This window comes from Peromyscus californicus, unplaced genomic scaffold (genome assembly GCF_007827085.1).
Source record: "Peromyscus californicus insignis strain IS unplaced genomic scaffold, ASM782708v3 Scaffold_6__1_contigs__length_162567912, whole genome shotgun sequence".
In the NCBI taxonomy this organism is placed as follows: Eukaryota; Metazoa; Chordata; class Mammalia; order Rodentia; family Cricetidae; genus Peromyscus; species Peromyscus californicus.
Window position 1 is genome coordinate 27,299,997 of NW_026294584.1, and position 27,554 is coordinate 27,327,550.

General features: G+C 38.0%; 1 protein-coding gene across 1 annotated transcript in view; it reads right to left on the reverse strand.

Moving 5' to 3' along the window:
* The window catches only part of Vwde (von Willebrand factor D and EGF domains), a 70,818-nt gene extending 43,834 nt beyond the window's left edge, over nt 1-26,984 (reverse strand). The window contains exons 1-6 of the mRNA XM_052721842.1: nt 26,915-26,984; nt 21,958-22,142; nt 17,418-17,649; nt 4,235-4,300; nt 1,603-1,850; nt 706-795 (exon numbers count right to left, since the gene is read on the reverse strand). Coding sequence (XP_052577802.1) covers nt 706-795; nt 1,603-1,850; nt 4,235-4,300; nt 17,418-17,649; nt 21,958-22,142; nt 26,915-26,984 — 891 coding nt within the window. The remainder of the gene's footprint in view (nt 1-705; nt 796-1,602; nt 1,851-4,234; nt 4,301-17,417; nt 17,650-21,957; nt 22,143-26,914) is intronic.
* Between the last annotated feature and the right edge of the window lie 570 nt (nt 26,985-27,554).

Below are 27,554 nucleotides of genomic sequence, written 5' to 3' on the forward strand. Positions count from 1 at the left end.
CTGTGAGTCATTTCTGCTTAAGTCCCAGGTGCTAGCCCTTCATCTGGTACTTGCCTTCAAACATGCGCAATAACCAAATAGTGGCATGCTTATAATATGTAATAGAGTATCTGGTAGAGTGTCTCATGAAAAGAGAGCCTTTAACTTATTCGGATTTGGGCTTTGCTTTAGTTCCTCCTTCCCACAAGTCCGTGCATTGTGATGATGGCTTGACTTGTGAAGTTTTACATTCACAAGTAATTCAAAATTGACTTGTGTACAATTATTATACCTTAAATCTTTGTCTTCCCTGAAACTAGCAATATTCTGCAATATACTTTTTCATGATACTGAATAGTAGCGGCCATCTACAGCTCCCAGTCAGCCATAGGTCACAAAAGGTAAACATCCAATATTCCACGGTGTGCTTACTGCAAAGATGATGCCAGGAATTTAGTTGTATTAAATGCATTTTTGACTCGCACTGTTTTCAATTTATGATGAATTTACTGGTATACAACAATATCATAAGCCAAAGAACACTCCAGATTCAGTCCATTCACATGTGTCTTCAAGCTTTGTTGTACATGACAATTACTCAGTTAATCCTCAAAATTGCTGATTATTCTGTCTAGACTTTCTGATTCAGTCAATAATGAGACCCAAGAACCATCATGGGCAGCTTACAGTAAATAACCTTTCAAAATCATACTCACTGCCACATACCTTAATTCCTGCAAAAAATCCCTGGCTTTCCACAGATATGCTTTGGACATCTGGTTTCTCCAAGAAAAAGAGGGAAGCACTGCAGAATATCTATGAACACAGTCAAGAAATAATCATTTAGTAGTTGCATTATAAAGAAACATGCAAATTATTATCCTTAAATCCTTTGTTCAATTGTTAGTAAATGATACAATTAAGAAAAGGAGGCTAGAGAGAAGGCCAGCGGTTAAGAGCACGTGTTGCTCTCGCAGGGGACTCAGGTTCTAGTCTCAGCACCCACACAGTGGTTCAGAGCTACCCAGAAGTCCAGATTCAGGGGATCCAATACACTTTCTGACCTCTATGGACATCAAATGCACCCATGATACTCACACACACATGCAGACAAAACACATACTCACACACACATGCAGACAAAACACTCATACATAAGCTAAAATGAATAAAATTAAGTAAAAAATAAAGAACCAAAACATTTTACATACTTGCCTCAAGTTTGAGAAAAATCCTATCATAAAATATTAGTTATTTGAACCTCAATATAAAGTACAGTGTACTTTTTATTTCAAATATATCTATTAGAAAGTAGATAAAATGGTATGATCATTGAAAAAACAAAACATTGCTTTCCAATATTTGAAGCATATAATTTTAAAATCTGAAAGAGACATAGAGTTTTAAAGATTCATTGATAATCAGCAGATTATTAAAAGGAGATATTCAAACAAGTCACCAAAAGTACATTATTGACACTTCTGTTACTAGAATTAACACAGTTGTCAAGCTTTATATTCTGAGGACAAGAGAAGCTTTCAGTGTTTGATTTAAAATCCAATTTTGAAAATCAATATATTCATGAAAAGAAAATACAAAGTTTTTTGGTTTTGTTTTACATACCTTATCTCCAAGTCTAAGATTTATGCCATCAAGTTCTAGAAGAGAAAATGCCTGAAGAGTGCTCTCTTGTGTCAGCTCTTCTTTGATTTCTTGGGAAGAAAGCCTAGACCAGGCTATGAGAAATCCTACTGAGTTGTTTGTGGGGGAAACATCAAAAGCACACCTACAAAACACCTGGGAGTCAAACAGCTCCACTGTAACCTTTGGCCTGCCTGGAGGTGGAGGGGGTGATATGGTGGAGAGCTGGCCTGGTGGAAGAAACACAATGAGGAAGTCAGGCATCCCGAAGAAAGAAAACAACCGTGCCAAAAAGGCACTCAAAGACTATAAATAAAATGTTAACATTGAGACTTACTTTAAAAAGACAGGGAAGCAAGTTAGGAAAAATGATTATTTTCTAGCAGACATCAAAGAGAAACACTCATGTTTAAACTATTATGAATATTGATTGACAGCAGAGTAACCTAGCTCAAGCATAGGTTAATCATGCAGAACCTTTGCAAAGCCTGGATTGTGAAAAGTGGTTGATGTTCTTTAGGCAATCATCTTTTCTAAACTACAGAACAAACAAAATTTAGTCACTACACATTATAATCTCTTGTTATAAAGATAACTATTCACCATAGCATCAAACCAAATACGTATCTTATAATTTGCTTTGAACACAATTCATCATAGCTTTGGGTTGAAAGAGTTGTTCATTGCACGGTGGTTATGCTGGCAGTGAACAACATGAAGTGCTGGACAGATCTCTTACTCTTTTCATTTTTCTGAGGCTAAATATACGTCTGAAGTTTCTTCTAGGACCTATATGAAGAGTTCACAGCTTGCTTATTAATTCTAGGCATTTGCAAAGTTAAATCTAAAGATCTGTAAAAATTGTTTTATTTTGTTTTAGAAACAGAAAAAAACTTACTGGTAAAATTTAACAAGATGCTTTACAATATTCCGAAATATGCATCTTTCTATGATATACATTATTATTTTGTGACAATTGCAAAGCTACCCTTGTAGATCTGTCATGCAGACTCTGGAAAATTCTGAGAAACTTTGTCTTAAGTCCTTTCTATAGAGAGACATACATTCATATTCTTTTCAAATATCATTTTGTTAGACATCATATCTCAATGACTAACAGCAAATAGATTGTTTTACAGTTAACATAATTAATAACAACAAAACGTTGGTGTCTCTTGAAGAAGGGTCTTGTACATAGCTCAAACTGGCCTCAAAATCTTGGCCCTTCTGCCTCAGCCTCCCAAATGCTGAGATTAAAGTGTGCTCAGCTACATATATTTTAGTATCCTTAATCCAAGTGTCCATAGTCATAGCGAGTTTTTCCACTCAGGTTGGTTTTAATTTTCTAGTTTTGAATAACTTGTTTTTCCTAAATACACAAATGTTCTAAATATCACAATTTGAGGAAATAAGTAAATAAAGAAGTAAGTAAATGAGTTTGTCTGTTGCTTCCTGTGGTGCTGAATTTGAACCCAGGACTTGAAAATCTCTGTACCTCAGTATACCCCCAGCACCAGCTGAAATGTATTTATTCACGAAGGAAAATAGTTTCTTTTTCTTTAATACAGATCTCTAGTTAGGAAAATCCATGCCTAATACCCATAGTAAATCATTAATCATAATATGTACTTATTGTTACAACGACTAAGGAATATTGTTTTATTCTTTAATATTATAACCTAAAACAGTAAAAGAAATAATAAACATTTAAATCACAGGCTCTAATGAAGCTGAGAATTTGAGACAGCATAATGGTTTGATAGCAGAATTACTGGGAAAGGTGCCTGCAAAATCAATCCGCAACTGGAGGAATGCAGAGAAGCCACTCAGAGCTGTTAATTATAGTAACTCAATGCAAACTCTGCCTCCTAATTTTAGAGAATCATGTTTGTCGGTAGACACAATGAAATGACTAATTTTTGCTTTCTTTGTTTGTTTGTTTGTTTTGAGAGAAGATCATCCTATGAAGCCAAAGCTGTCCAGAAATTTACAACAATCCTTCTGTTTCAGCTATGACTGAAGATGCATACCACTGTGCCTGACTTTTTTGTAGTTTTATGATATTTTTCCATATTATAAAAAAATATGAGCCAGGTGGTGGTGGTGCATGTCCTTAATCCCAGCACTCAGAAAGCTGAGGCAGGCAGAGCTCTGTGAGTTCAAGACCAGCCTGGTTTACAGAGCTAGTTCTAGGATAGCCAGGGCTACACTGTCTCAAAAACACACACACACATAAAAAAGAAATAATGAAAAGGAAAAAAAGAAATATTTTTATAATTATTGTGCTTCACACTTCCTTGAACAGTTCTAGAAGGTAGATTTTCAACAGTAAAACAATAGGTACATATACGTTTAAATTTTTATGAAAATTAAGTTCAAATGGTAATTTTTCTTGTCAATTGATTCTGCCAGTATTTTACACTTGTTTTTAACTCTATAGTTCTGCCAGCCTCAAGGATACATTCTACACATATAATAGATAGTTTATTGTTGTTGCTGACTTCTACCACGCTGGTGTGCTTGAATAATTCAACATTTGAAACCACAGAACAAACTTATTCATAGAAGCAACTATCTTATAACTACATTATATAAAAACCAATGCCATACACACCAATACAGTCACCTCCAATTTCTATATCTCCAGGGCCACATGTGTATAACTTGACATCAGAAATAGCTGCAAAAGGTTGAAGTTTGTATATTTAATTAAATAACCACAAATGTGTAAATCCACATATATCTATGAACAGTTCCTTGAGAAAGTATGTTTTAACATGGATGTAGAATTTCTTAGTTGTTCTCTCTGGGATTTTTCAGAAGGATTTTTCCCCTTTGAGGATAAGATGAAAAAGATGATCAATGATTAGTGGTTGTATTTTGAAGTACTTGTAGCTTTCATACCTTCTTTGCAATCTACATTATTAAATATCAGAGCACAGTGATAATTTCAAATTCTTGGGCTCCAGGAGTCTATTTCTTATAGAAACATAAAGAGGCAAGTCACTTTGAAGGACAATTTGACATTTTCATATGACATTAAATATACTCTTACATAATGCAGACATTTTTTATCTGATGTTTACCCAAAAGACTTTCAGACAAACTTCCTCAAGAAAAATGAACACAAATATCTATAAGAGTTTTAGTCATAATTGTCCACCTTACAGGGATTTTGTGCAGACAATAATTTTGATTTATTGGCTTAGAAGATATCTGTGACCTGCTCATAATTTTTTCTTTCTCAAGATAGAGTCTCACTTACTAGTGCAGGCTAACGGGGAACTTGCTATGGAACCCAGACTGGCCTCAAATTCATAAACCTCATGTGATCTGAGCCTCCCAAGTGCTGAGAAGATTGCTGAGTATTTTCACCCTAGAGCTGCTGTAGTTTCCTTGCCTTGTATGGCTGTGTTGGGTTGTTCTGAGTAACACTGCCTCCACAGGAGTTTAGATCTCTCTCAGGACTATATAACTCTTCCTTCACCATTTATCCGGAAAATTTTTGACAATAAAGATTGTCATTATTTCCACTTAATATGTTTGAAAAATTCCTACTCAAAATGATCTGAATCCTGGGTGATCCTTTTGAAATTGTATTGAACTAGAAATATAATCCTTGAATAGGACTATAACCATTGCCTTTAAGTGTTGTGGCTGTGTGCATAAGTTAACTAACTTGTCAAGTTCATCTAAAGATGTCAAAGTATTAAAAGAATTGTTCATAATTATACCTTTGTTTTGGTTCTCGTATTATCTGTGGAATCTTTTTTTTTTCTGGGATTCTTTCCCTTTATTTTTATTTCCCTTTTTTAATTGTTGAAAATATATTCTTTACTCATACAATGTATCCTGATTGTAGTTTCCCTTCCTTCTACCCCTCCCTGTTCTGCTCCACCTTCTCTCTTCCCTGGATCCACTCCCTTTCTGTCTCTCATTAGAAAGGAACTGGCTCTTAGGAGATAACAACTGAACATGACAAAATAAAATATAATAATAAGGCAAAAACTATCATATCAAAGTTGGACATGGCAACCCAACAGGAAGAAAGGAATCCAAAGAGCAGGCACAAAAGTCAGAGACCCACTCAAGGGGCCTCATAATCAGGAGTTCCATAAAAGTATGAAGTTAATAGCTATACTATACACACAGAGGACGTGGTGCAGACCTGTGTGGGCCCTGTGCTTGCTGCTCCAATCTCTTTGAGCTCATTCTCACCTTGCTTAGCTGGTTCAGAGAACCTTGTTTTAGTGTACCCCTAATATTCTCTCCCTGAACTCCTCACATGTGTGTTCCTAGAGGTTGAATCTATGCTTTTCATCATGCTAAGCATGTACTTGTTCTACCCAGCTGCTCTGTGTGGCTGGTCCCAGTGCTTTCTAACCCAAAATTATGGATAGAGAATTACAACTTTCATTGAATTAAAGAACTAGATTTTGATTCATTAAATTTTCTGTTGTTTATGTGAATTATATTTTTTGATTTATATTCTGTTCATTTTTTTATCTTATTGTTCTGAATATCATTTATATTTATTTTAGTCTCTAAATGTGTAAATTGAGGTACTTAATTTATAATTTTTATTTTCTAAAATAAATGCCCAATGAATACTAACTTTAATTGCTTCATTTTTATAACATACAGTTTCTTTGACTTAGGGCACAGGATGAGATGCATCATGGTAAATATTTCACATCCACTTACAAAGAATGTTTATTCTGCTTCCCTTGGGTGGAGCTGCCTTGAACATCACCTAGATCACGTTGGCTGACAGAGTTGCTCTAGTTCCCTTTGTTTCTGCAGATTTGATTCTTTACTCGGAGTGGTTGGTAATGTGTAGTACTACCTGGTGGCTTTTCTATTTCTCTATGGAAATAAGACCCACCAGTTTTGCATCACACACTGTAAGTCTGGTTCTGATGCAGTCATGTAGAAATGTTATGCCCTGTTATGGAACGGATATTTTATCATAAGGCAAAAAACCTTGTTTTTCCTGTAACTGCCGTGATTCACCCCTACTTTCTCCAGTAGTATCATTACCACTCCCAATGTCCCTTGATGGGTGTTACAGTTATAACTGCTATCCTTGTGCCCTTGAACTTGTTTCCTTTATATATGATGTGGGTTCTTCTAAAGTTTTTTGTTCTTGTTTTTGTTTTCATTTTTTACCAATAGTGGAAGCTCTCTCTTTCAACCTTCTCTGAAGGAACAGAGCACAGAGCTCTCTGAAGATAGCCCTGCTGCCCTGCCCTGGAACCTCCTGCACTCTCCTTCGCTCATGGAACCTAACAGGTCTGCTATGCTGTCACTCTGAGCAGACCTTACTCATCCCCGAGGCTCTGCTGCTGGCTGTTGCCTTTAGCTGACAGTGACCCACTTGCTCTGACTACGGACTGCGTGCCCTCCAGAACTCAGTGTCAATGCCATCAGAAAGAGGCTTTCTCTGTGGGCTCCTGATTGCGAACCACATCCTTTGCTTGCCTGCAGTACTCTCTTCCATAGCAACTTCTAATCTTCTGTTAATATGATTAATTGTGATTAGTAATGCATGAATACCCGTGGCATGATGGAAAGCTTTAAATTCATTTTATCTTCTCAACTATACTAAGGACATGCTTTATTTGTTAGAAGATAAATATTGCTCCAACATTATATACAGGCGAGGTAATTTATACATACTATGTCTGAACGTGGCATCTAAGCTTAATGTTCTCTTTCCTTTGCCATTAGTCCAATCCATTTCTACTCTTTTCATGTAAGCCACTTATGCTTCTCTATGGAACTAGTGCAACCGTCTACAAGAACCTTTCTCCAGGAATAATAATTTGTACCGTTAGCATACAATCCTCATATGCATTATTAATCTGTTTGAAAACCCCCTTAGACTTTATACCATGATTCTGACTTGACCTAAGTTCTTAAATGAACCGAAGATCCTACAGTTCTGTCACCTCTGTCTCTCTAAAGCCATCTTCTGGGATGTCCCTTTACTCTATTCTCTTCATATTTTTTCATGTCTGCCTAATTCTCCTCATTCAGATATGAATTCAGACTCATCAGCTGTTCACAGGGCATTTCCAGGGCTAATTTTTAAAGACAACATCCCTGTGTCAGTCTTTGCCTGTTTTATTGACTGGTTTTCTTTAATTAGTAAGACATCTATTTCAAAATTAATTTTATTTTGCCAGCCCAGACTACTACTATACCCAGCAAAATTTTCAGTCATCATAGAGAAAACAAGATATTCAATGACAAAAAATTTAAACAATATCTATCTACAAATCCAACCCTACAGAAGGTACTATAAGGAAAATCCAACCAAAAAAAATTTACTATACCCATGAAAGCACAGGAAATAAGCATTCTCACACCAGAAAAAACAAAAGAAGATACACACACACACACACACACACACACACACACACACACACACACACTACCAATAACAACAATAACAAAGTAACAGGAATTAGCAATCATTGGTCACTAGTATCTCTCAATATCAATGCACACAATTTGTCATTAAGAAGACACAAATTAACAGGAAGATAAAAAAGCAATATCCATCCTTCTGCAGCAAATAAGAAACATAGCTCAACATCAAAGATAGACATTACCAAAAAGTAAATAGTTGGAAAAAAGTTCCAAGCACATGGACCCAAGAAGCAAACTGGTGCAGCTATTCTAATATATAATAAAATAGACTTTCAACCAAAATTAATCAAAAGAGATGGGGAAGGACATTTCTTATTCATTAAATGAAAAAATCCACCAAGATGACATTTAAATTTTTAACACCTATGTCCCAAACACAAGGGCACCCACATTTGTAAAAGATACATTACTGAAGCTTAAATCACACATGGAACCTAACACATTAATTTTAGGAGACTTCAATACCCCACTCTCACAAATGAACAGGTCATCTAGACAAAAACTAAACAGAGAAATAATGGAAATAAGAGATGTTATAAACCAAATGGACCTAACAGATATCTATGGAACATTTCACCCAAACACAAAAGAATATACCTTCTTCTTAGAATCTCATGAAACTTTCTCTAAAATTGACTACTTACTCAGTCACAAAGTAAGTCTCAACAGATATACACTAACCCCTGCAGCCTATCAGGCCACCATGGATCAAAACTGAATTTCAATAACAGAAAGCCTACAAACTCATGGAAATTGAACAGCTCTCTACAAAATGACAACTGGGTAAAGGCAGAAATATAGAAAGAATTTAAAAACTTCCTAGGAGTCAACAAAAATGAATACACAACATACCCAAACTCATGGTACACAATGAAAGTGTTGGTAATTGGGAAATCTAAAAGAAATGAACAAATTTCTTGGTAAATACCATTTGTGAAGTTAAATCAAGATCAGGTAACAATTTAAATAGACCTATAACCCCTAAGGAAATAGAAGCAGTTATTAAAAGTTTTCCAACCTAAAAATCCCAGGTCCAGATGGTTTTAGTGCAGAATTCTACCAGACTTTCAAAGAAGAGCTAATACCAATACTCCTCAAATTATTCCACAAAACAGAAGCAGAAGGAACATTGCCAAATACAGTTTATAAGGCTACAGTCGCACTGCTACCAAAATGACCCAAAGATTCAACAAAGAAAGAGAATTACAGACCAATTTCCATCATGAACATTGATGTAAAAATACTCAAAAAAAATACTTGCAAAACACTGAAGAACACATTAAAAAGATCATTCACTATCATAAAGTAGACTCTATCTCAGAGATGTAGGGCTAGTTCAACCTATAAAAATCTACCAATTTAAACCTTCATATAAACAAACTGAAAGAAAAAAAACACATGACCATCTCATTAGATGCTGAAAAAGCCTTTAACAAAATCCCAAACTCTTTCATAATAAAAGTCTTGAAGAAATCAGGGATACAGGAACATACCCAAACATAATAAAAACACCAGAACAATAGGCAACATCAAATGAAATGGAGAGAAACTTAAAGCAATTCCACTAAAATCAGGAACAAGACAAGTTGTCTACTCCCTCCATACCTATTCAATATAGTACTTGAAGTTCTAGCTAGAGTAATAAGACAACTAACAGACATAAGGGGATACAAATTGGAAAGGAGGAAGTCAAAGTATCATTATTTACAGAGGATATGATAGTATACATGAGTGACCCCTAAAGTTATACCAGAGAACTCCTACAGCTGATAAATACCTTCATGGAAGTGCTTGGATACAAGATTATCTCCAAAAATAAGTAGCCCTCCTATATACAAAGGACAAATAGGCTAAGAAAGAAATCAGGGAAGCAACACCCTTCACAATAGCCACAATTAATATAAAATATCTAAGGGCAATGTTTATCAAGCAAGTGAAAGTCCTACATGATAAAAAAAACTTCAAGTCTTTGAAGAAAGAAATTGAAGAAGATATCAGAAGGTAGAGAGACCTTTCATGCTCATGGATTGGTAGGATTAGCATAGTAAAAATAGCCATTTTGCCAAAAGCAATCTATAGATTTAACTCAATTCCCATCAATATTTCAACACAATTACCTTGAAAGAACAGTACTCAACTTTATATCGAAAAACAAAAAACCCAGGGTAGCTAAAACAATGTGTACAAATAGAGAACTTCTGGAGGTATAATCATCCCTGATTTCAAACTCTACTACAGAGCTATAGTAATAAAACTGCATGGTCTTGGCCTAAAAACAGACAGGTTGATCAATGGAATCGAATTGAAGACCCAGTTATAAATCCACACATCTCTGGACACCTGTTGTTTTTGTTGTTTTGTTTTTTTGTTTTTTGTTTGGTTTTTTTATAATGAAGCCAGAAATATACAATAGAAAACAGAAAGCATCTTCAATAAATGGTGCTTGTCTAACTAGATGTCAGCATGTAGAAGAAAGCAAATAGATTCATATCTACCACCCTACACAAAACTCAAGTCCAAGTGGGTCAAAGACCTCAACATAAAACAAGATGCACTGAACCTGACAGGAGATAAAGTGGGGAACAGCCTTGAAAGCATTTGCACAGGAGACAACTTTCTGAACAGGACACTAATACGAAAGCACTATGATCAACAATTAATAAATTGGACCTCCTGAATCTAAAAAGCTTCTGTTAGGCAAAGGACACCATCAATAGGACAAAACAGCAACCCATAGAATGGGAAAAGGTCTTCACCAACTCTGCATCTGACAGAGGGCTAATTTTCAAAATATATAAAGTATTCAAAAAAATTGACATCAACAAACCAAATAATCCAACTTAAAATGGGGTACAGATCTAAACAGAAAATTCTCAACAGAAGAATCTCAAATGTCTGAGAAGCACTTAAAAATATTCAACATCTTTATTCATCAAGGAAATGGAAATCAAAAGGACTCTGAGATTCCATCTTACACCTGTCAGAATGACTAAGATCAAAAACACAAGCAACAGCTTATGCTGGTGAGGATGTGGAAGAAGGGGAACACTCTTCCATTGCTGTTGGGAGTGCAAACTTGTAAAGCCACTTTGGAAATCAATATAGTTGTTTCTCAGAAAATTGAGAATCAATTTATGTCAGGATCCAGCTATACCACTCTTGGACATATACCCAAAGTATGCTCCATCATACCACAAGGACACTTGTGCAATTATATTCATAGCAGCTTTATTTGTAATAGCCAGAACCTGGAAAGAACCTAGATGTCCCTCAACCAAAGAGTGGATAAAGAAAATGTGATGCAGACAAATGGATGGATCTAGAAAAAATCATCCTGAGTGAGGTAACCCAGACTCAGAAAGACAAACATGGTATGTACTCACTCATAGCAGGATACTAGACATGAAACAAGGATGACTTGTCTGCTACTCACATCACCAGGGAGGCTACCTGGAAAACAGAACCCCAAGAAAGACACAGGGATCACCCAATGACAGAGAAATGGAATGAGATCTACATGAACAGCCTGGACATGAGTGGGGGTAATGAAAGGCGAGGGTTGAGGGAAAGAGAGCTTGGGGGAGCGGGAGATCCCAGCTGGATCAACAACAGAGAGGGAGAACAAGGAATAGGAGACCATGGTAAATAAAGACCACATGAGAATAGGAAGAAGCAAAGTGCTAGAGAGGCCCACAGAAATCCACAAAGATACCCACACAACAGACTGCTGGCAGTGGTCGAGAGACAGCCCGAACTGACCTACTCTGGTGATGGGATGGCCAAACACCCTAATTGTTGTGCTAGAAACCTCATCCAACTACTGAGGGATCTGGATGCAGAGATCCATGACTAGGCCCCGGGTGGATCTCTGGGAGTCCAATTATCGAGAATGAGGAGGGTTTATATGAGCGAGAATTGTTGAGACCAAGGTTGGATAAAGCACAGGGACAAATAGCCAAATGAATGGAAACACATGAACTATGAACCAATGGCTGAGGGGTCCCCACTGGATCAGGCCCTCTGAATGGATGAGACAGTTGATTGGCTTGATCTGTTTGGGAGGCATCCAGGCAGTGGGACCAGATCTTGTGCTCATTGCATGAGTTGGCTGTTTGAAACCTGGGGCCTATGCAGGATTGTTTGGCTCGGCCTGGGAGGAGGGGACTAGACCTACCTGGACTGAATCTACCAGGTTGACCTCAGTCTGTGGGGAAGGCTTTGCCCTGGAGGAGATGGGAATGGGGGGCGGGGGTTGGGGGGAAGGTGAGGGGGACGGGAGGGGGGAGAACAAGGGAATCCGTGGCTGATATGTAGAACTGAATTGTATTGCAAAATAAATTAATAAAAAAAAAAAAAAAAGAAAATGTGATACGTTTACACAATGGAGTGTTACTCAGCTGTTAAAAACAATCACATCATAAAATTTGCAGGCAAATGGATGGAATTTGAAAAAATCATCCTGAGTGAGGTAACCCAGACCCAAAAAGATGTGAGTGACCCACTTATGAGCAACTATCAGTAAAGTAAAGGATTCTCATACTACAATCCACAGATCCAGAGAGGTTAAGCAATAAGGAGGGCTCAAGAGGAGACACATGGATCTCTCTGGGAAGAAAAAAAGGAATAGTCATTGCAGGTGGCCTGAGGGTTGGTGAGATGGAATCTCTAAGAGTAACCCTAGCAATGATTCCCTGTAATGGGGGATATGGAACCTCAACTGACTATCTTCTTTAACCAGACAAGGCTTCCAGTGGAGTGAGTGGGACATCAACCCAGCCACAAAACCTTTGACCTACAATTTGTCCGGCCTGCAAGATGGGCTGGAGTAAATGTGGCACAGAATTTGTGGGAGTGGCCAAACAATGACTGCTCCAGCTTGAGACCCATGCCCCATGCTACAGAGAGGAAGCCCATTCCTGACATTATCTGGAGGGCCAGGAACCAGTCTGGGATAGCCCAGAGAAACTAGGATAGAACCAAACATGACAGGCAACAAAACAAAGAGTTAATGAAATTATTCCTTCCTAATGATATTCTGCCATACTTGTAGATCAGTGCCTTGCCCAATCATCATCAGAGACACTTTATCAAGCAACTGATGAGAACAGATGCAGAGACTCACAGCCAAATATTAGGTAGAGTTTGGGGAATCCAGTAGAAGAAGGGGAGGAAGGATTGTAGGAACCAAAGGACTCAAGGACAACAAAAGAAAACACACAGAATCAACTAAACAGAGCTTAAAGTGGCTCATAGAAACTGAACCGATAATAGGGAACCTGTACAGTCTGAGCTAGGTCCTCTGCATATATGTTATAGTTGTGTACCTTGGTGTTCTTGTGGGGCACCTAACATTGGGAGTAGGGGAGGGTGTCTCTGACTCTATGGTAGTTTGAATGTATTTGGCCCCCATAAGCTCATAGAGGTGGAACTGTTAGGAGATGTGGTCTTGGAGGAAGTGTGGTCTTGTTGGAGGAGGCTGGATGACACACTCCTTTAATCCATAACTTGAGACTGGAGGGCACACCTTTAATCTCGGCCACACCATTTATTGGAAGTGTGTCACTGTAGGGGTGGGCTTTGAGGTCTTTTCAGCAAGCTTCACTCAGTGTGACAGGCAGTTGACTTCCTGTTGCCTCTGAGTCAAGATGTAGCACTCTCAGCTCCAGCACCACATCTGCCTGCATGCTAGCATGCCGCCCCCTTTTCTGATCATAATGGACTGAACCTCTGAAACTAAGGGAGACACCCTCAAATAAGTGCTTTCTTTATAAGAATTGCCTTGGCCACGGTGTCGCTTCACAGCAATAGAAACCTTAACTGAGACAGACTCTGTTGCCTGCTTTTGTGACCCTTTTCCTCCTACTGGGTTGCCTCGTCTAGCCTTAATATGAGGAGATGTACCTAGTCTTATTGCAACTTGATATGCCATGTTTGGTTGATATCCCTGAAAGGGATATGGAAGAGGAGTAGATCGGGGGAAAGGAAGGAGGGGCTGGGAGGAGAGGAGGAAGAGGAAACTACAGTGGGGATGTAATATATGAGAATGTATTTTTGCTTTGTTATAAATATTTAGTTTAAAGTAGTTTTATATTCACATAAAAAAATTTAACAGAAAACATTTCTATATACACTTCCAAGCTGTGTTCTGCAAATCTTAGCACTTTCTAAGACTAGGATGTATTTATCAAAATTAAGAAGCTGATTTTAGAACTACTTTAGTTAAAAAAAAAATAAACATAATTTCCCCCACTGATGTCATCTTCTGTTGCGGGACCCTGGACGGTGGAGGTGGGCCAAGCAGAGCTCCAGAGAACACTGCTGGACTGCGATACACCTTCCCCAGACCCCGCGACCTACCTATCCCTTAATTTGTAAGTTATGCCATTAAATAAATCTCCTTTTAACTACGTGGAGTGGCCTTAATAATTTCACCAATATCTGGCGCCCAACGTTCATGGTACGAATTCTCGAAAAAGCTACTTGCTTGTGGGCCTTGTGGGCCCCAGCTCAGTCCCGAGCTACACTCGGCCGGTGTGGTGGCGCACGCTGGTAGGATTTGCTGAAGGAGAGAGGCAGGAGGATCCCAAGTTTGAGGCCAGCCTAGGCTTGGGAGAAGCTTCAGCCCGGACTGAACCACAAACAGCAGTGGGACCATGGAGGCAGTGGCTACTGTTCCACGTTGCCAGCTCCTTCTCATCCTGTTGGTAACTGCGGTGATGCTACTACCTGGGACGAAGGGTTTACTGCTGCTGGTTCAGAGAAGAATTGCCAGGACCATCGTGTTACAAGAAAGCATAAGGTCAGTTTGGAAAAGTTTGGCAAGACAAATGGTGGGGAGAAATAGCTGTGAAGATTTTCTGTTCTAGGGAAGAATGTTCATGGTTCTGAGAGACAGACATTTATCAGACTGTGATTACTCCAAACCACAGAGGAGGCACACACACACACACAAAAAAGTCTGCAGGGAACCATAACCACGCCTAACAGTAACTTTGAAATCTTCAAAAGGATGAAGGGACCCCACAAAGATGATTCCACATGGACTGTGATAAAGCCATTTAGCTGATTAACACCATGGAAAGACTGCTCAGGACAATTTCGAGGTGACTAGCTGAGATGATCCAACCTGAGAGACTACTCAAACAAGGACTTGTGACAAATGATACAGGACTTGACAATTAACCTAAATTTTTTCTTTTCAAGATTCCCTAAAGATATCTTCACCCCTAGAAAGCAAAAAGGGAAAGAGAATATATATATATGAGATAGACCATCGAATCTACTCTGAGAAAAAAGAAAAAGAAATAATAGGATAAATAGGTAGATCACTGAATCTACACTGAAAAGAAAAGGGGGAAGATATAAAAATGACAAAAGGTAGACTACTGAATCCATTATGAAAAGAAAAAAAGAGAGACTATGGCTATGATAAGATAAAAAGGGAGATTATGGAATCTACTTTTAAAAAGGAGCTACTTGTTTTAAATAAGATAAGTAATGAAAAAATTTTGGTCTGAGTTTATCAGATGTTACTGGACTGGACATTGTTAATATATATAATGGAGTTTTTTTTCTGACTCTGTCAAATGTTAATGGACTAGACATCATTAATGTAATTTTTGGCTGTATATAGTGTGTATACTTATTGGATAGTTTTTCTTGTATTAGTTATAAGCCTTTTTTAATTTTAGACAAAAAGAGAGGAAATGTGGTGGTATTGTGTTCCCCAAAATATTGTGTACCTTAATAAACTTATCTGGGGTCAGAGAACAGAAAAGCCACAAGATACTTAGGCTAGAAAATGTTAGCACACGCCTTTAATCCTAGCATTCCAGAGACAGAAATCCCTCTGGATTTCTGTGAGTTCAAGGCCGCATTGGAAACAGCCAGGCATGGTGACTCATGCCTTTAATCCCAAAAAGCAGCATTTAATCCCAGGGAGTGGTAGTAGAAAGCAGAAAGGTTTATAAGGCGTGAGGACCAGAAACTAGAAGCATTTGCCTGGTTAAGCATTTGGCTGGTTAAGCTTTCAGGCTTTCTAGCAGCAGTTCAGCTGAGAGTCATTGGGATGAGGACACAGAAGCTTCCAGTCTGGGGAAACAAGACCAGCCGAGAAGTTGGTCAGGTGAGATAGCTGTGGCTTGTTCTGTCTCTCGGATCTACCAGCATTGACCCCAATAACTGGCCTCGGGTTTGATTTTATTAGTAAGACTCTCTAAGATTCATGCTACACATAATTTCCCCCACTGATGTCATCTTCTGTTCCAGTATTCCAGGAAATCACAGTGCATCACTCAGAATGGTTTGCTCCAGTCTGTGACAGTTTCTCATTCTTTTCTATGTTGTTTCTGCTCTTGTTACTTCTGAAGCACATTACTCATGTGTTCTCTAGAATGTTTCTTCATCTGGACTCATACAAGTTTTCTCATGAGTAGGCTAAGCAACTAGCCTCTGGGGAAGTGGAATACATCTACTGCGAGCTCACAGATGATGCGTGATACCCCCCTATTCTCTCACCAGGAATACGACTAGCATTGATCAAATATAACATCTGCCAGTCCTCTTTGCTGTGAACCCACTGTTGTTTTTTCCTTCCATACATTATTACTTGCAAGTAACTTCTGAAGTCCAGATCACAACCAAAATTAACGGAATAATCCAGATGACGCAGAAACTAAAAATATCATTTGATGTTGTTTTGTTTGTTCTTGCTTTATAATTTTTGTAATATTGAAGATTAACACTATGTAGAGGCTAAACAAGCACTCCAACATGCAAGTGCATTACAAACATGACCGCAAACTCTTCTTTAGGGGAACTGTGCATGTGGAATGCATAGATATTTATTGTCTTCCTTGAGAGTTATATCTAGCTTATTTTTATGACTTGTTTGAGCTGTTCCACTAGAGAGCACACTTATCTTGATCTTTACAGTAACTAACACCAGGGCTTAAGGTAATTACTGGCTCTCTATAAACACTCAATAAGTTTAGCTAATTAAAAATAAAATAATACAGAAGTCCAAAATTTCACAACTTTGCTTACTATCTGTCATGTCTTAATTTTAAAGAGGGGAAAAGCAAGAAGAAATCACATTTCTTAAGCCACTCAGGTGTTACGTGCAGTAAGTCTGCTTTAATACTTTCACCACAACATAAACTTTTGAGCATTCTAAGAGACTGATAAACATCTGAAAACTAACCTGGCCAAATGAAGTCAGAAAGTTAGCTTCAGTTAAGCAATAATGATAGACCAAGTCACCTGCTGATATTAGCTCAGTACAACCCGTCCAGAGTGCAAATGCCCTCACATACATCTATCTCCACAACTAGCAGTTCAAAGTATTACTGATGTTATCTTACCTTCAGCACAGTAGCCCATGCATCCCTGAGTGGGCTGTAGCAAGTACACAAAAAACTCTCCGCAGTTTCTAACAGACACGGGGATTTGAAAGAGGCAGCAGTCTTTCTCAGTGCTGAACAGAAACTGCCAAGTGGCACAAGCTCTCAGTTGCTTGATCTCTCCAGGAAGGGGCAGTGTTTCTGAATCACCCAGAGACAGCCAGAGGGGGGCCTGCGTTCCACAGTGGTTCATCTTTTATATCCGAGAAAATAAAGGTTGAAAATCCAATTAATTTCATACAAATAAAAATAAACTACATTTCTAGTAATCTAATATAATCTACAAAATAGTAAATTATCAATTTGTTTAAATAAATTGGGGCTGATTATGAGGCTTTGCAGCTAAGAGCACTTGCTGTTCTCCCAGAAGACCTAGATTTGGATCCCAGCATCCACATCATGACTCATAACCTTTCTTAACTCCAGGTCCAAGGGATCCAACACCTTTTTCTGACTTCTCTTGGAACCAGACATGCATGTTGTATAAGCACATACATACAGGCAAAAACACTTATACACATCAGTAAATCTTTAAAAAAAACCAAACAGCTTATATATCTATTGCAGGAGAAATTAAATTTAGAGAACACTAAATTAATATAATATTAATTAATACTAATATAACCTGTTCAATGTAAATACTTTAATTTTACATTTGTATTATAAATGAGAAATTCGACTTCAAATAATTTACTCAAACAGTGGACACATCTGTAGATGAAATTCTAAACATTCTTAGTAAGTGAGAAACACAGAGCCAAATACAGAGTTAAAGCCTAAGAGATCAGAGCAAGAGCCACGACTCCCTTTAGCTTCCCACTCGCTGCCGTCACTTCCCCTGACAGAGAGACCTTTTGCTGTGTGACCTGTCTTTTTATTGTCTTTTTGTTTTGCCTTCTCATTGGCTCTGAACCCGACCGCATGACTTCCTGTCTGTCTATACAGACCTCCAGGTCTCTATGGTTGGTATTGGGATTAAAAGTTCAGGTCACCTTGCTTGGCTGTGTTCTTGAATACACAGAGACTCTGCCTGCCATGTGATCGTATTAAGGGCATGTGCCACCACTGTTGGACTGTATCATAAAACAAGAGAAGTTGTCCAATCGGCGAGAGAAAGAGGAGGGATTAGATGAGCAAGAGATATTGAGACGATGATTGGAAAAAGCACGGGGACAAATAACCAAACTGGTGGAAACACATGAACTATGAACAATAGCTGAGGAGCCCCCATAGAACTGGACCAGGCCCTCTGGATAATCAGTGAGACAGTCGATTAGCTTGAACTGTTTGGGAGGCACCCAGGCAGTGGGACTGGGACCTGTCTTTAGTGCATGAGCTGGCTTTTTGGAACCTGGGGCCTATGCTGGGACACTTTGCTTAGCCTGGGTGAAGGGAGGAGGGGACTGGACCTGCCTCAACTGAATCTACCAGGCTCAGCTGAATCCCCAGGGGAGACCTTGCCTTGGAGGAGATGGGAATGGGAGGTGGATTGGGGGGAGGTTGGGGGTGGGAGGAGGGAGGACGGGAATCCGTGGCTGATATGTAAAATTAAATTAATTATAAAATAAAATAATAAAAAATAAATAAAAACAAGACAAGCTGAACTGAAAGTGTATTAACATGTAGCACAAATACCAACTGGTGTCAGAAATTTTTGCACAATTGCAGGAGATGATATATATTTGATGTTAATTCAGAGTCAAGATGAGGCAAAAACCAGGAGAGAAGAAAGGTGCTATTTACAATCTGACACAGAAAAATTATGTAGCAACTTGAAAAACTGGAATTAAAACTTGGTTTGAAGCCTAATATCCACATTATTTCTGGGTAGAAAAGTATAACTCAATGCAAACTATGTTGGGAGAAAAGACACATTTTTGAGAAAAACCAAAAGGCACATGAGTTTGGATAAGGTGCTCAGCATCCTTCCAGTGATACTTAAAAAGCTCAGCTAAAATGTAAATGAAAATGCAACATCTAGGCAGTAATAACCAATAATCACTATACAGGGCACAGTTATTAATCATGCTATCTCCACATTTAAAAGCAAAGAAAAATTTTAAATGAAAAGTTGATAGATACAATTAAATAGTAATAGTAAAATATAAAATAAATAAGAGTTAAATGAAAAAACTTTTTGTAATGAGTATTTTTCAATATGCTGTTATTTGTTGTTACTTTACTGTATTTATTTTCTTTTATTCAGGTCATTTTATTCATTTACAAACTCTAAGACCACAAATTCATAATTCTCAGAACAAATAAAGATGGCTAATGGATATGTGAGAATATGCAGTATCAAGAGATGTATTCTTATCGATTGCAATGATAATAAAAATTATCATTATGATTTTAATAGCTTAAATATATGTTCTAAAGCCTTAAAAGATATCATCTTTAATTTTACTTGTCAAAAAATCTTATTAATCATACTAAAATTACCATGATTATATATGTTATTTCTAAAATCACATGAAATAATTTGTAATAGAGGAACATGCTAATAATGTAACTAGCTACAAAAGCATGTTGCAAAAAAAATAAATAAAAGGAAACAGTAGGACCATGTTGGTGATAGCTACAACTGAGGTGGACTGTGAAAAGAACACTGCTATCATCCCTGTTGTTTCTTTGCCATGGTTCCTGGGAATCATGTGTATTACTTCACACCAAACAAACAAATTTCAACAGACTTGTATCATCCTGTGGACAAAAAGAAAATGCTATTGATTGTCGACTTGAGTGTTTAGGCAATGTGGACAGTGGACACTTCTTTGCCACCAACAGTGTGATTACACATATACATATGCTGAGTTTCAGAAAAAAACAAGGGGAGCCATTTCGTCTTTCCATTTCTATAAGGTTCTAGAACCAACTAAGTGAGCCAAAGAGAACATAAATAGTTAAAAATGTTGTGATTTCCCCCAATTTTTTCTCAAGCTTTACTTTTAAATTATAATGGCTTTTAGTTTCTTTCTAATAAAATGTCACAAAAGTGATTTTTTGAAAAGGTAAGTAAACAAAAATATTAAAAATTAGTAAAACTGAGTATTTTTTCTGAGGGTTTTTTTTTACATTAGTGTTGAAAAAGGAAAATCCTGCATCTAAATAATCCTCAAATATGAATGACAATAAGATAAATGAATGTTCTGCTAAGACATAATTTTATATAATGTATTCTCACTGCAGGTATTAAATATAGCTCTGTGTCTTCTAGGTTAAAAAAATAAGAATAGTACAACACAGAGTGACACAGAACACAGTCATTAGTGTTTATTATCAACTTGAGCATATTCTTGAATGTTACAATATTAGTATAAAGCTACATATTTCAACCAAAAACCGCATATGCCTGCACAGTCCTTAGAACTCTCTATTAAGTTATCTGAAGGTTTGTGATAAGGCAAAGGACTCATTCTGTGGTAATATTGTATGTTATTCTGCCCCTAATGATAATGACTTTGGTTACATGATTCAAACTCTTTGTCTGCATCCACATTTTTATAATGAGGTGCATTGGCTACCACAAGGTCTCACTTGTGAAATCAAGTGAGGCTACATACCTACAATACCCACAGTGAAGAAACATATTAGATGCAAAATAAATGTCGTGTCCAAATACTTCCTCACCATTTTCGTATCATAAACAGAGGTTCCAAAGTCGTGGATTTTTTACAATATTTAGACTTAGTCTTATTCTGTAGATTTGGGGGACAAGATTATAATAGCAATAACTGGGGCTGACTGAAACACACAAATAATATGCTTGTAGATCGCAGTACTGAGGAGGTAGAGACAGAATGATCCCTGGGGCTTTCTGACCAGTCAGCCTAGCCTCATTGGGGAGGTCGTGATTCAGTGAGAAATCCTGTTTCAAAAGCTAAGTGGAAAACAATTGAAGAAGGCATCTAATATCAACTTCTGGTTTCTGCACACACACACACACACACACACACACACACACACACGCACGCACACACACACACACACACACGCACGCATGCCCAAATCACATGTGCTGCATTGAAAAACACTGAAATTTCACTAACAGTCTGAGTTTTTTTCAGTTATGGAATAGAAGCTGATGGATTTGTAGGTTTTGAGCTATCAGAGTCTATAGTTAAGAAAGGAAATGCCAGGTAGAAACTGAGAAGCACTGAAGCAAAAATTCAACAGCATTCCTTAAGGCAGCTTTCTTGAAGTTATATACCTGGATGTATGTTCAAATTTGACTCTTTGGCCTGCTAATGGGGTAACCAGAAGACTTATGCATAGGAATATATGTGTTGCACATAATTTGGTGAATAATGATTTCTATTACATTGTGCTCCACAGCTGTGGAAATTATCTAAGATATTTTGGTTCAAAACACTTGTGGACTAAATGGAGCATTAACATTACTATCCTAGCCATTACCATTGAACTAGATATTATAGGAATATTTCAAATTAAGTCAATCTACTAAAAATGAAGATAACACTTCAGTAAGGGAAAAACGTACCTCAACACATTTGGTTGGCATCTCAGCAGGTTTATCAAAGATGAGAAATCGGTACCATCCAGAAGTGAGAGAATGGTCACAGATCAGGTCTTGAGCAGCTGACTGCTGGAGGTACACCGAGTCAAAGTGAACACTTCTGTAAGGACTCTGAAGAAGCTGGTGGCCCCCAGGAGAGCACTCAGGAGCTAGACAGAAATATGAGAATTTTCATGCCATATGTTTATTCATCAGCATAACTGTCTTCAATTAAAAGATGATTCTCTTTCCTAAAGAAAGTAAATAAAGTCACTGTTGCACACACACACACACACACATACACACACACACACACACACACACACACACACACACACACACACACAAAGGCCATCAAAATATCAAGGACTCCTAGCAAGTCAAAGATGATTTAGCTTGAACTTTCTGGAGATGCAAGGAGCAATTGAAGACCTGTCACAGTGTGAGCTTGAGACACTTAAGCATTGGGGGTTTTATTTTCATTTAACTTGAGCAGAGAGAGCAACAGGGTGCTCTTGAGTTAAAATGTGTTCATTGTGACCACAAGTCACCAATCCTGAAAGGATTCCTCTTGGGTCAAGTCCTCTAGATTTCAATGTCATTACTGGCCCTCTTTGAACAAATTTTCCCAAATCAGGCACTAAAATCCTACCTCTGCTGGATAGCAGAATGCAATATGCTCAACTAACTTTTTAGTGACATTCTTATCTTTGTAATTGTCTGCTACCTAAGTTTCCTGTATTTACTACAAGATTTTAGAATCACTGCAAGGTTCTTGCTTCTCCATAGATGTGCATTTTCTAGGAAGAATTTCACTTCTGTATTTCCAATTATATTGATAATTATCATAAATATTAATGATAAATATTTTATTAAGTGTATACACCATTATTTCCATTTAATTTTAAAGGAATTCTAATATCTTTCAATGTAAGAACACTGCACATGGTTAAAATTTAAAGACCTGATATTAAAGGGTAATAGTGATGGGATTTACATGAATCACTGAAATATTTTTGCTTCAAAATAATTTTCTTTAGGGAAAACTCAGTAAGTTCATTTCTTTCTTATGTGCATGGGTATGTGATATGTTGATGTATGTTTGCATGTGTGTGCAGGCATGCTTTATGGTATTTACATGAGTCCTGGGCATCTGAACTCAGGTCTTCACTCTGGCAAAGCAAGTGTTCTAACCGCTTAACAATTTTCTCAACATATAACTCTATTTTGATTCTATGTATTATTTCTCCTTCAGTATCTTTATAGTCCTTACATTTCTTCTTGTGCTGCTTTAAATAATATTCTCTAATCCAAAGCAGCATAAGGAATAATTGTAGGGGACATGACTGTGTGACATTACCAATTTTGCAAGGGTATATAATATTTAAATGAGAATTTTATTTCACTATATTTTATTTTATTGAGAAAATTCTTAGCAAATAGAATTTTTAAGTTATTTTATAATTTCTTTCCTAAAAATGTACTTGTCTCATACAGAATGTTGAATAGAACATTTAAAAAACATTAGTAATGTAAAAGTCCCCACACTTAAAGTCTTAGTCCACCGTTGGCTCTAGAATATATCTCACAGTTAAGCAAGCATTGTGATGATGTCTAGGCTCTCACATAAGGACAAGCTCATCTTGGTCAAGTACTGAACAAATAGCTTTACAAATCTTTCGTGATCATCAGTGTCCTGACTTGACACACTCTCTAGAAAAGCCTCAGTATATTTCCCTGAAAACAGAAGCGCCTATAAATTTACACTCCTTTTTGTTCATCTGCTTTCTGATGTGATTTAGGTCAACTAAGCAGCTTATAATAAGATCTTCAATACTTGGATTTCAAATACTTTGACAGAATGTGCCAGGTAATAAATAATAGGTACAAAGTGGCAGAATATGCATATGGGCTTTCCATATATTTGTTACTTATTGTAGATTGTTTTCTGGCTTACAAAATAGACAATATCATGGTTATCTAAAGCAGAGAGTTCAGAAATATATTAAGACACTAATTAAATTGAAATCAAACTTCATTAAAAAATAAAGATTTACACTCCACATGGTGGTACATGCCATACGGTGGTGCGTAGTTGTAACCCCAACATGCTTAAGATGAGAAGAAAAGGAGGAAAGGTTTTAGGCAAGCATGTGCTATATAGTAAGACCTTGTCCCCCTGCAAAAGCAAAAATTGCTTGTGTACTGAAAAGCATACAGAAAACAAAAAGACAATCCACTGGACCTAATGAGAAAAATAATTGCATATTATATAGGTGGTAAGAGATTCGAGTGTAAAATATGCAAAGAACTCATACAAGTCAAGAAAAAGGTCAAGACCTTGTAGCTTGAGTTTTCCTGCCTGGCCCACGGTCAGGGCAAATCTCTCTCACCCGCCAGTCCCACAGCCACTCAGACCCAACCAAGTAAACACAGAGACTTATATTGGTTACAAACTGTATGGCTGTGGCAGGCTTCTTGCTAACTGTTCTTACAGCTTAAATTAACCCATTTCTATTAATCTATACCTTGCCACATGGCTCGTGGCTTGCCGGCATCTTCATATGCGGCTTGTCATGGTGGCGGCTGGCAGTGTCTCTCTCACCCAGCTTCCTGTTCTCTCAATTCTCCTCTCTGTTAGTCCCGCCTATACTTCCTGCCTGACCACTGGCCAATCAGTGATTTATTTATTGACCAATCAGCAACACATTTGACATACAGACCATCCCACAGCACTTCATTTTATTTTATTTTATTTGGGGGAAAGATCTAAGTAGGGCTCTTCCCAAAGAACATATGAAAATGTCAATATACAAATGAATAGGACATGCTTGAAACCATTAATCATCAGGAAAATGCACATCAAGCCACAATAAAATAGACCAGCTGACATCCACTAGGTTGACTAAAATCAAACTGTCAGGTAATGCCAAGTGTTAGCAGGTATGTGAATAAACTGAAACCTTCTTATGCTATAGGAATATAAAACAGTGCAGCCACTTTGGGGAGACATTGGCTATTCTAAAACTGGTTAATCATAACTAACTTCTGACCCAGCAAATCTCCTTTTTGTAAAAATAAAAACATGTGTTCCTATAAACACTTGCACAGAGATGCTCATAGCAGCCTTATCTATTAGAGCAGAAAGACAGAATTAACACAAATCCATCAACAGAAAAATGAACACACAAAATGGACTGTCTCCTTACAGTGGAATGCTCTCCGACCTTACAACAAATGAAGTTCTGTGCAATACCGTACCATGGTAGATCTTTAAAACATTATATTATGTGCAAAATGATAGCTTTAATATGATCTTGTTTATATAAAATACACAGATTAGACAAATACCTAAAACAGAAAGCAGAATAGTGATTACCTAGAACTGGGGAGACAGAAAGGCAGATAGAGATAATAGCTTTGACATCAAAGGGCACAATTTTGGTTTTGATTCTAAACTTGACTACACATATCTGAGGATATGTGTATGTAATACCATAGTGCACTTCAGGTGAGTGATATGCATGCTCTATGAAACATCCTAACAGAGCTGTTAAATGTGATTTACAGTAAACTTAGAGGCATCATTCTAAATATTTGAATACGTTAATAAATATGTTCACAAGCCTTTTCTGGAAACATAATGGCTGCATATTTAGTACTAATTATACATGAATTTTTAAAGTTCTTTATAGGGGCGGGGTAAAAAAATAAAGTTCTTTATAGCATTTGTTCTATGGGCTAGGAAGGGTAAGAGGAGAAAGAAAAGTCGAACGAATAATGAGCTTGCAAATACCTGCAAGGCGTAGGCTATAGTGTTCTACAGCACAATAAGATGACTACAGTTGACGCAAATGTGTCATACACTGTAAAGAACTAGAAAGAGAAGAATTCAAAGATTCTCAGGAACAATGATTAAATAGCTTTAAGAAGACAGAAATAGTAATGACTGGATACCTGTATCCAATCACATAGCTCTGTGCCTATGAATATGTACAACTATCGTGTTAATTTAGGAAAAATCTTTTCGGAGCACCTACTAAATTCAAGTAAACTTAAGAAGTCACAGATGAATGACACCTGGTTAAGGAAATGCATTTCCAGAAATAAATTGAGTGTTGATGATCATTTTAAAAAGAAATTCACGTGGGGAGATGCCTGCTTCTCCCTCACCCCTGCTCTTTCAGACCCAATTTATGTTAATAAAACTGCTCAAGATTGACATGATGATGCAAAGATAATTTTATCTTCAACCTTTAGAGATGTTGCGCGAGGCTTTCATTCAAGCTGCGGATAGCTGTATGTGTCATTTACTTCTCTAACAGAATAAGTAACTTACAAGACCAAGTGACCTTTTGTTTAATAATCTTACCAATAGGAGCACAAAGAAGCTCAGAAAGGCTAAGAGATGTGGTTCTATTTTGTGTCATTAATGCCACTCTACTGTACACTTTTCTGTCATGGTTTGATGAAGTGGAAGAGGGTATTCTTCCCATCAAGTTCGCTATCGCAGCAGAAAACTGACTGTACCAGATGATGGGAAAGCTAGCATACACAAAACTAGCCCAGTGATGTATGTGGAGATGCAACTTTCACCAATTGTTTCCAGAGATGGCCTGGGAGTGGAGATCATTAGTTTCTAACTAATTCGGATCACTTTGCTGTATAGTAGCTGGCAGATTCGACATAGGTTCTTGCAGCAAATTAAACTCAACTTAAATATCAAAAGATCAGCGGGGGTGGGGGTTGGGGGCGCAGGACCAAGCGGTTTCAGGAAGAGGAGGCTCCAGTAGCCTGAGGGTAAAAGTAAATGCAAGGAGCAGTTGTCTGTGAAAGGCACGGAGATGGTGCCAGGTCAGCGGCACGCCGCTGAGTCAGCAGAAAAGTCGGTTCTCGTGCCCACGTCCAGGCAGCCTCTGTGCTGCCCTCTCCAGCTACCTACCTTGCTGGCCTTTACCCAGGACCAGGAGCAACAGCGCGGTCACCAGCCGTGCCCAGGCTCCGCCCGGCATCACGTGCGTCCCAGAGCGTCTCACAGATGGGGAGAACCTGGCCTCAACCCTCCACTCCCCGGACTTTCTCAAAGTCTGCAAGTCCTCTGTCTGCAGTGTCCTTCTATGGGAGACTTCTGGTCCCTGGCGCCAGCCTCAGACTCCTCCTCCCAACCCTGGCTACCCTCCTCTCTGAAAACCACGCCCAAACTGTGCCCGGGGACCTGGAGCGTCTAGCAGGCTATTGGTGTCTCTCACCTAGGATGTCACCTGCATTACCATAGCCTGCTAGGATCTCTGGGATGTAGCTCTGACACATAGGGTTTTGCTGTCCTAATAAATACTGAGAAACTCCTTCAACGTGCACTCTCCAAGAAGTCTATACTGTTCTGCTGGGGTCTGGAATGAATTTTGTTGCTGTTGTTGCTGTTCTTTGGCCGTAGGGTGCCACAACTTAGCTTAGGTTGCCTTTGAACTAACAGTCCTCCTACTTTGGCCTCTTGAGTTCTGAGATTACAGGAAAGAGACATCACCATCTGGTTATAAACTTTTTGTGTGGAGACCAAGTGCCAACCTAAGGTGGTGTTCCTC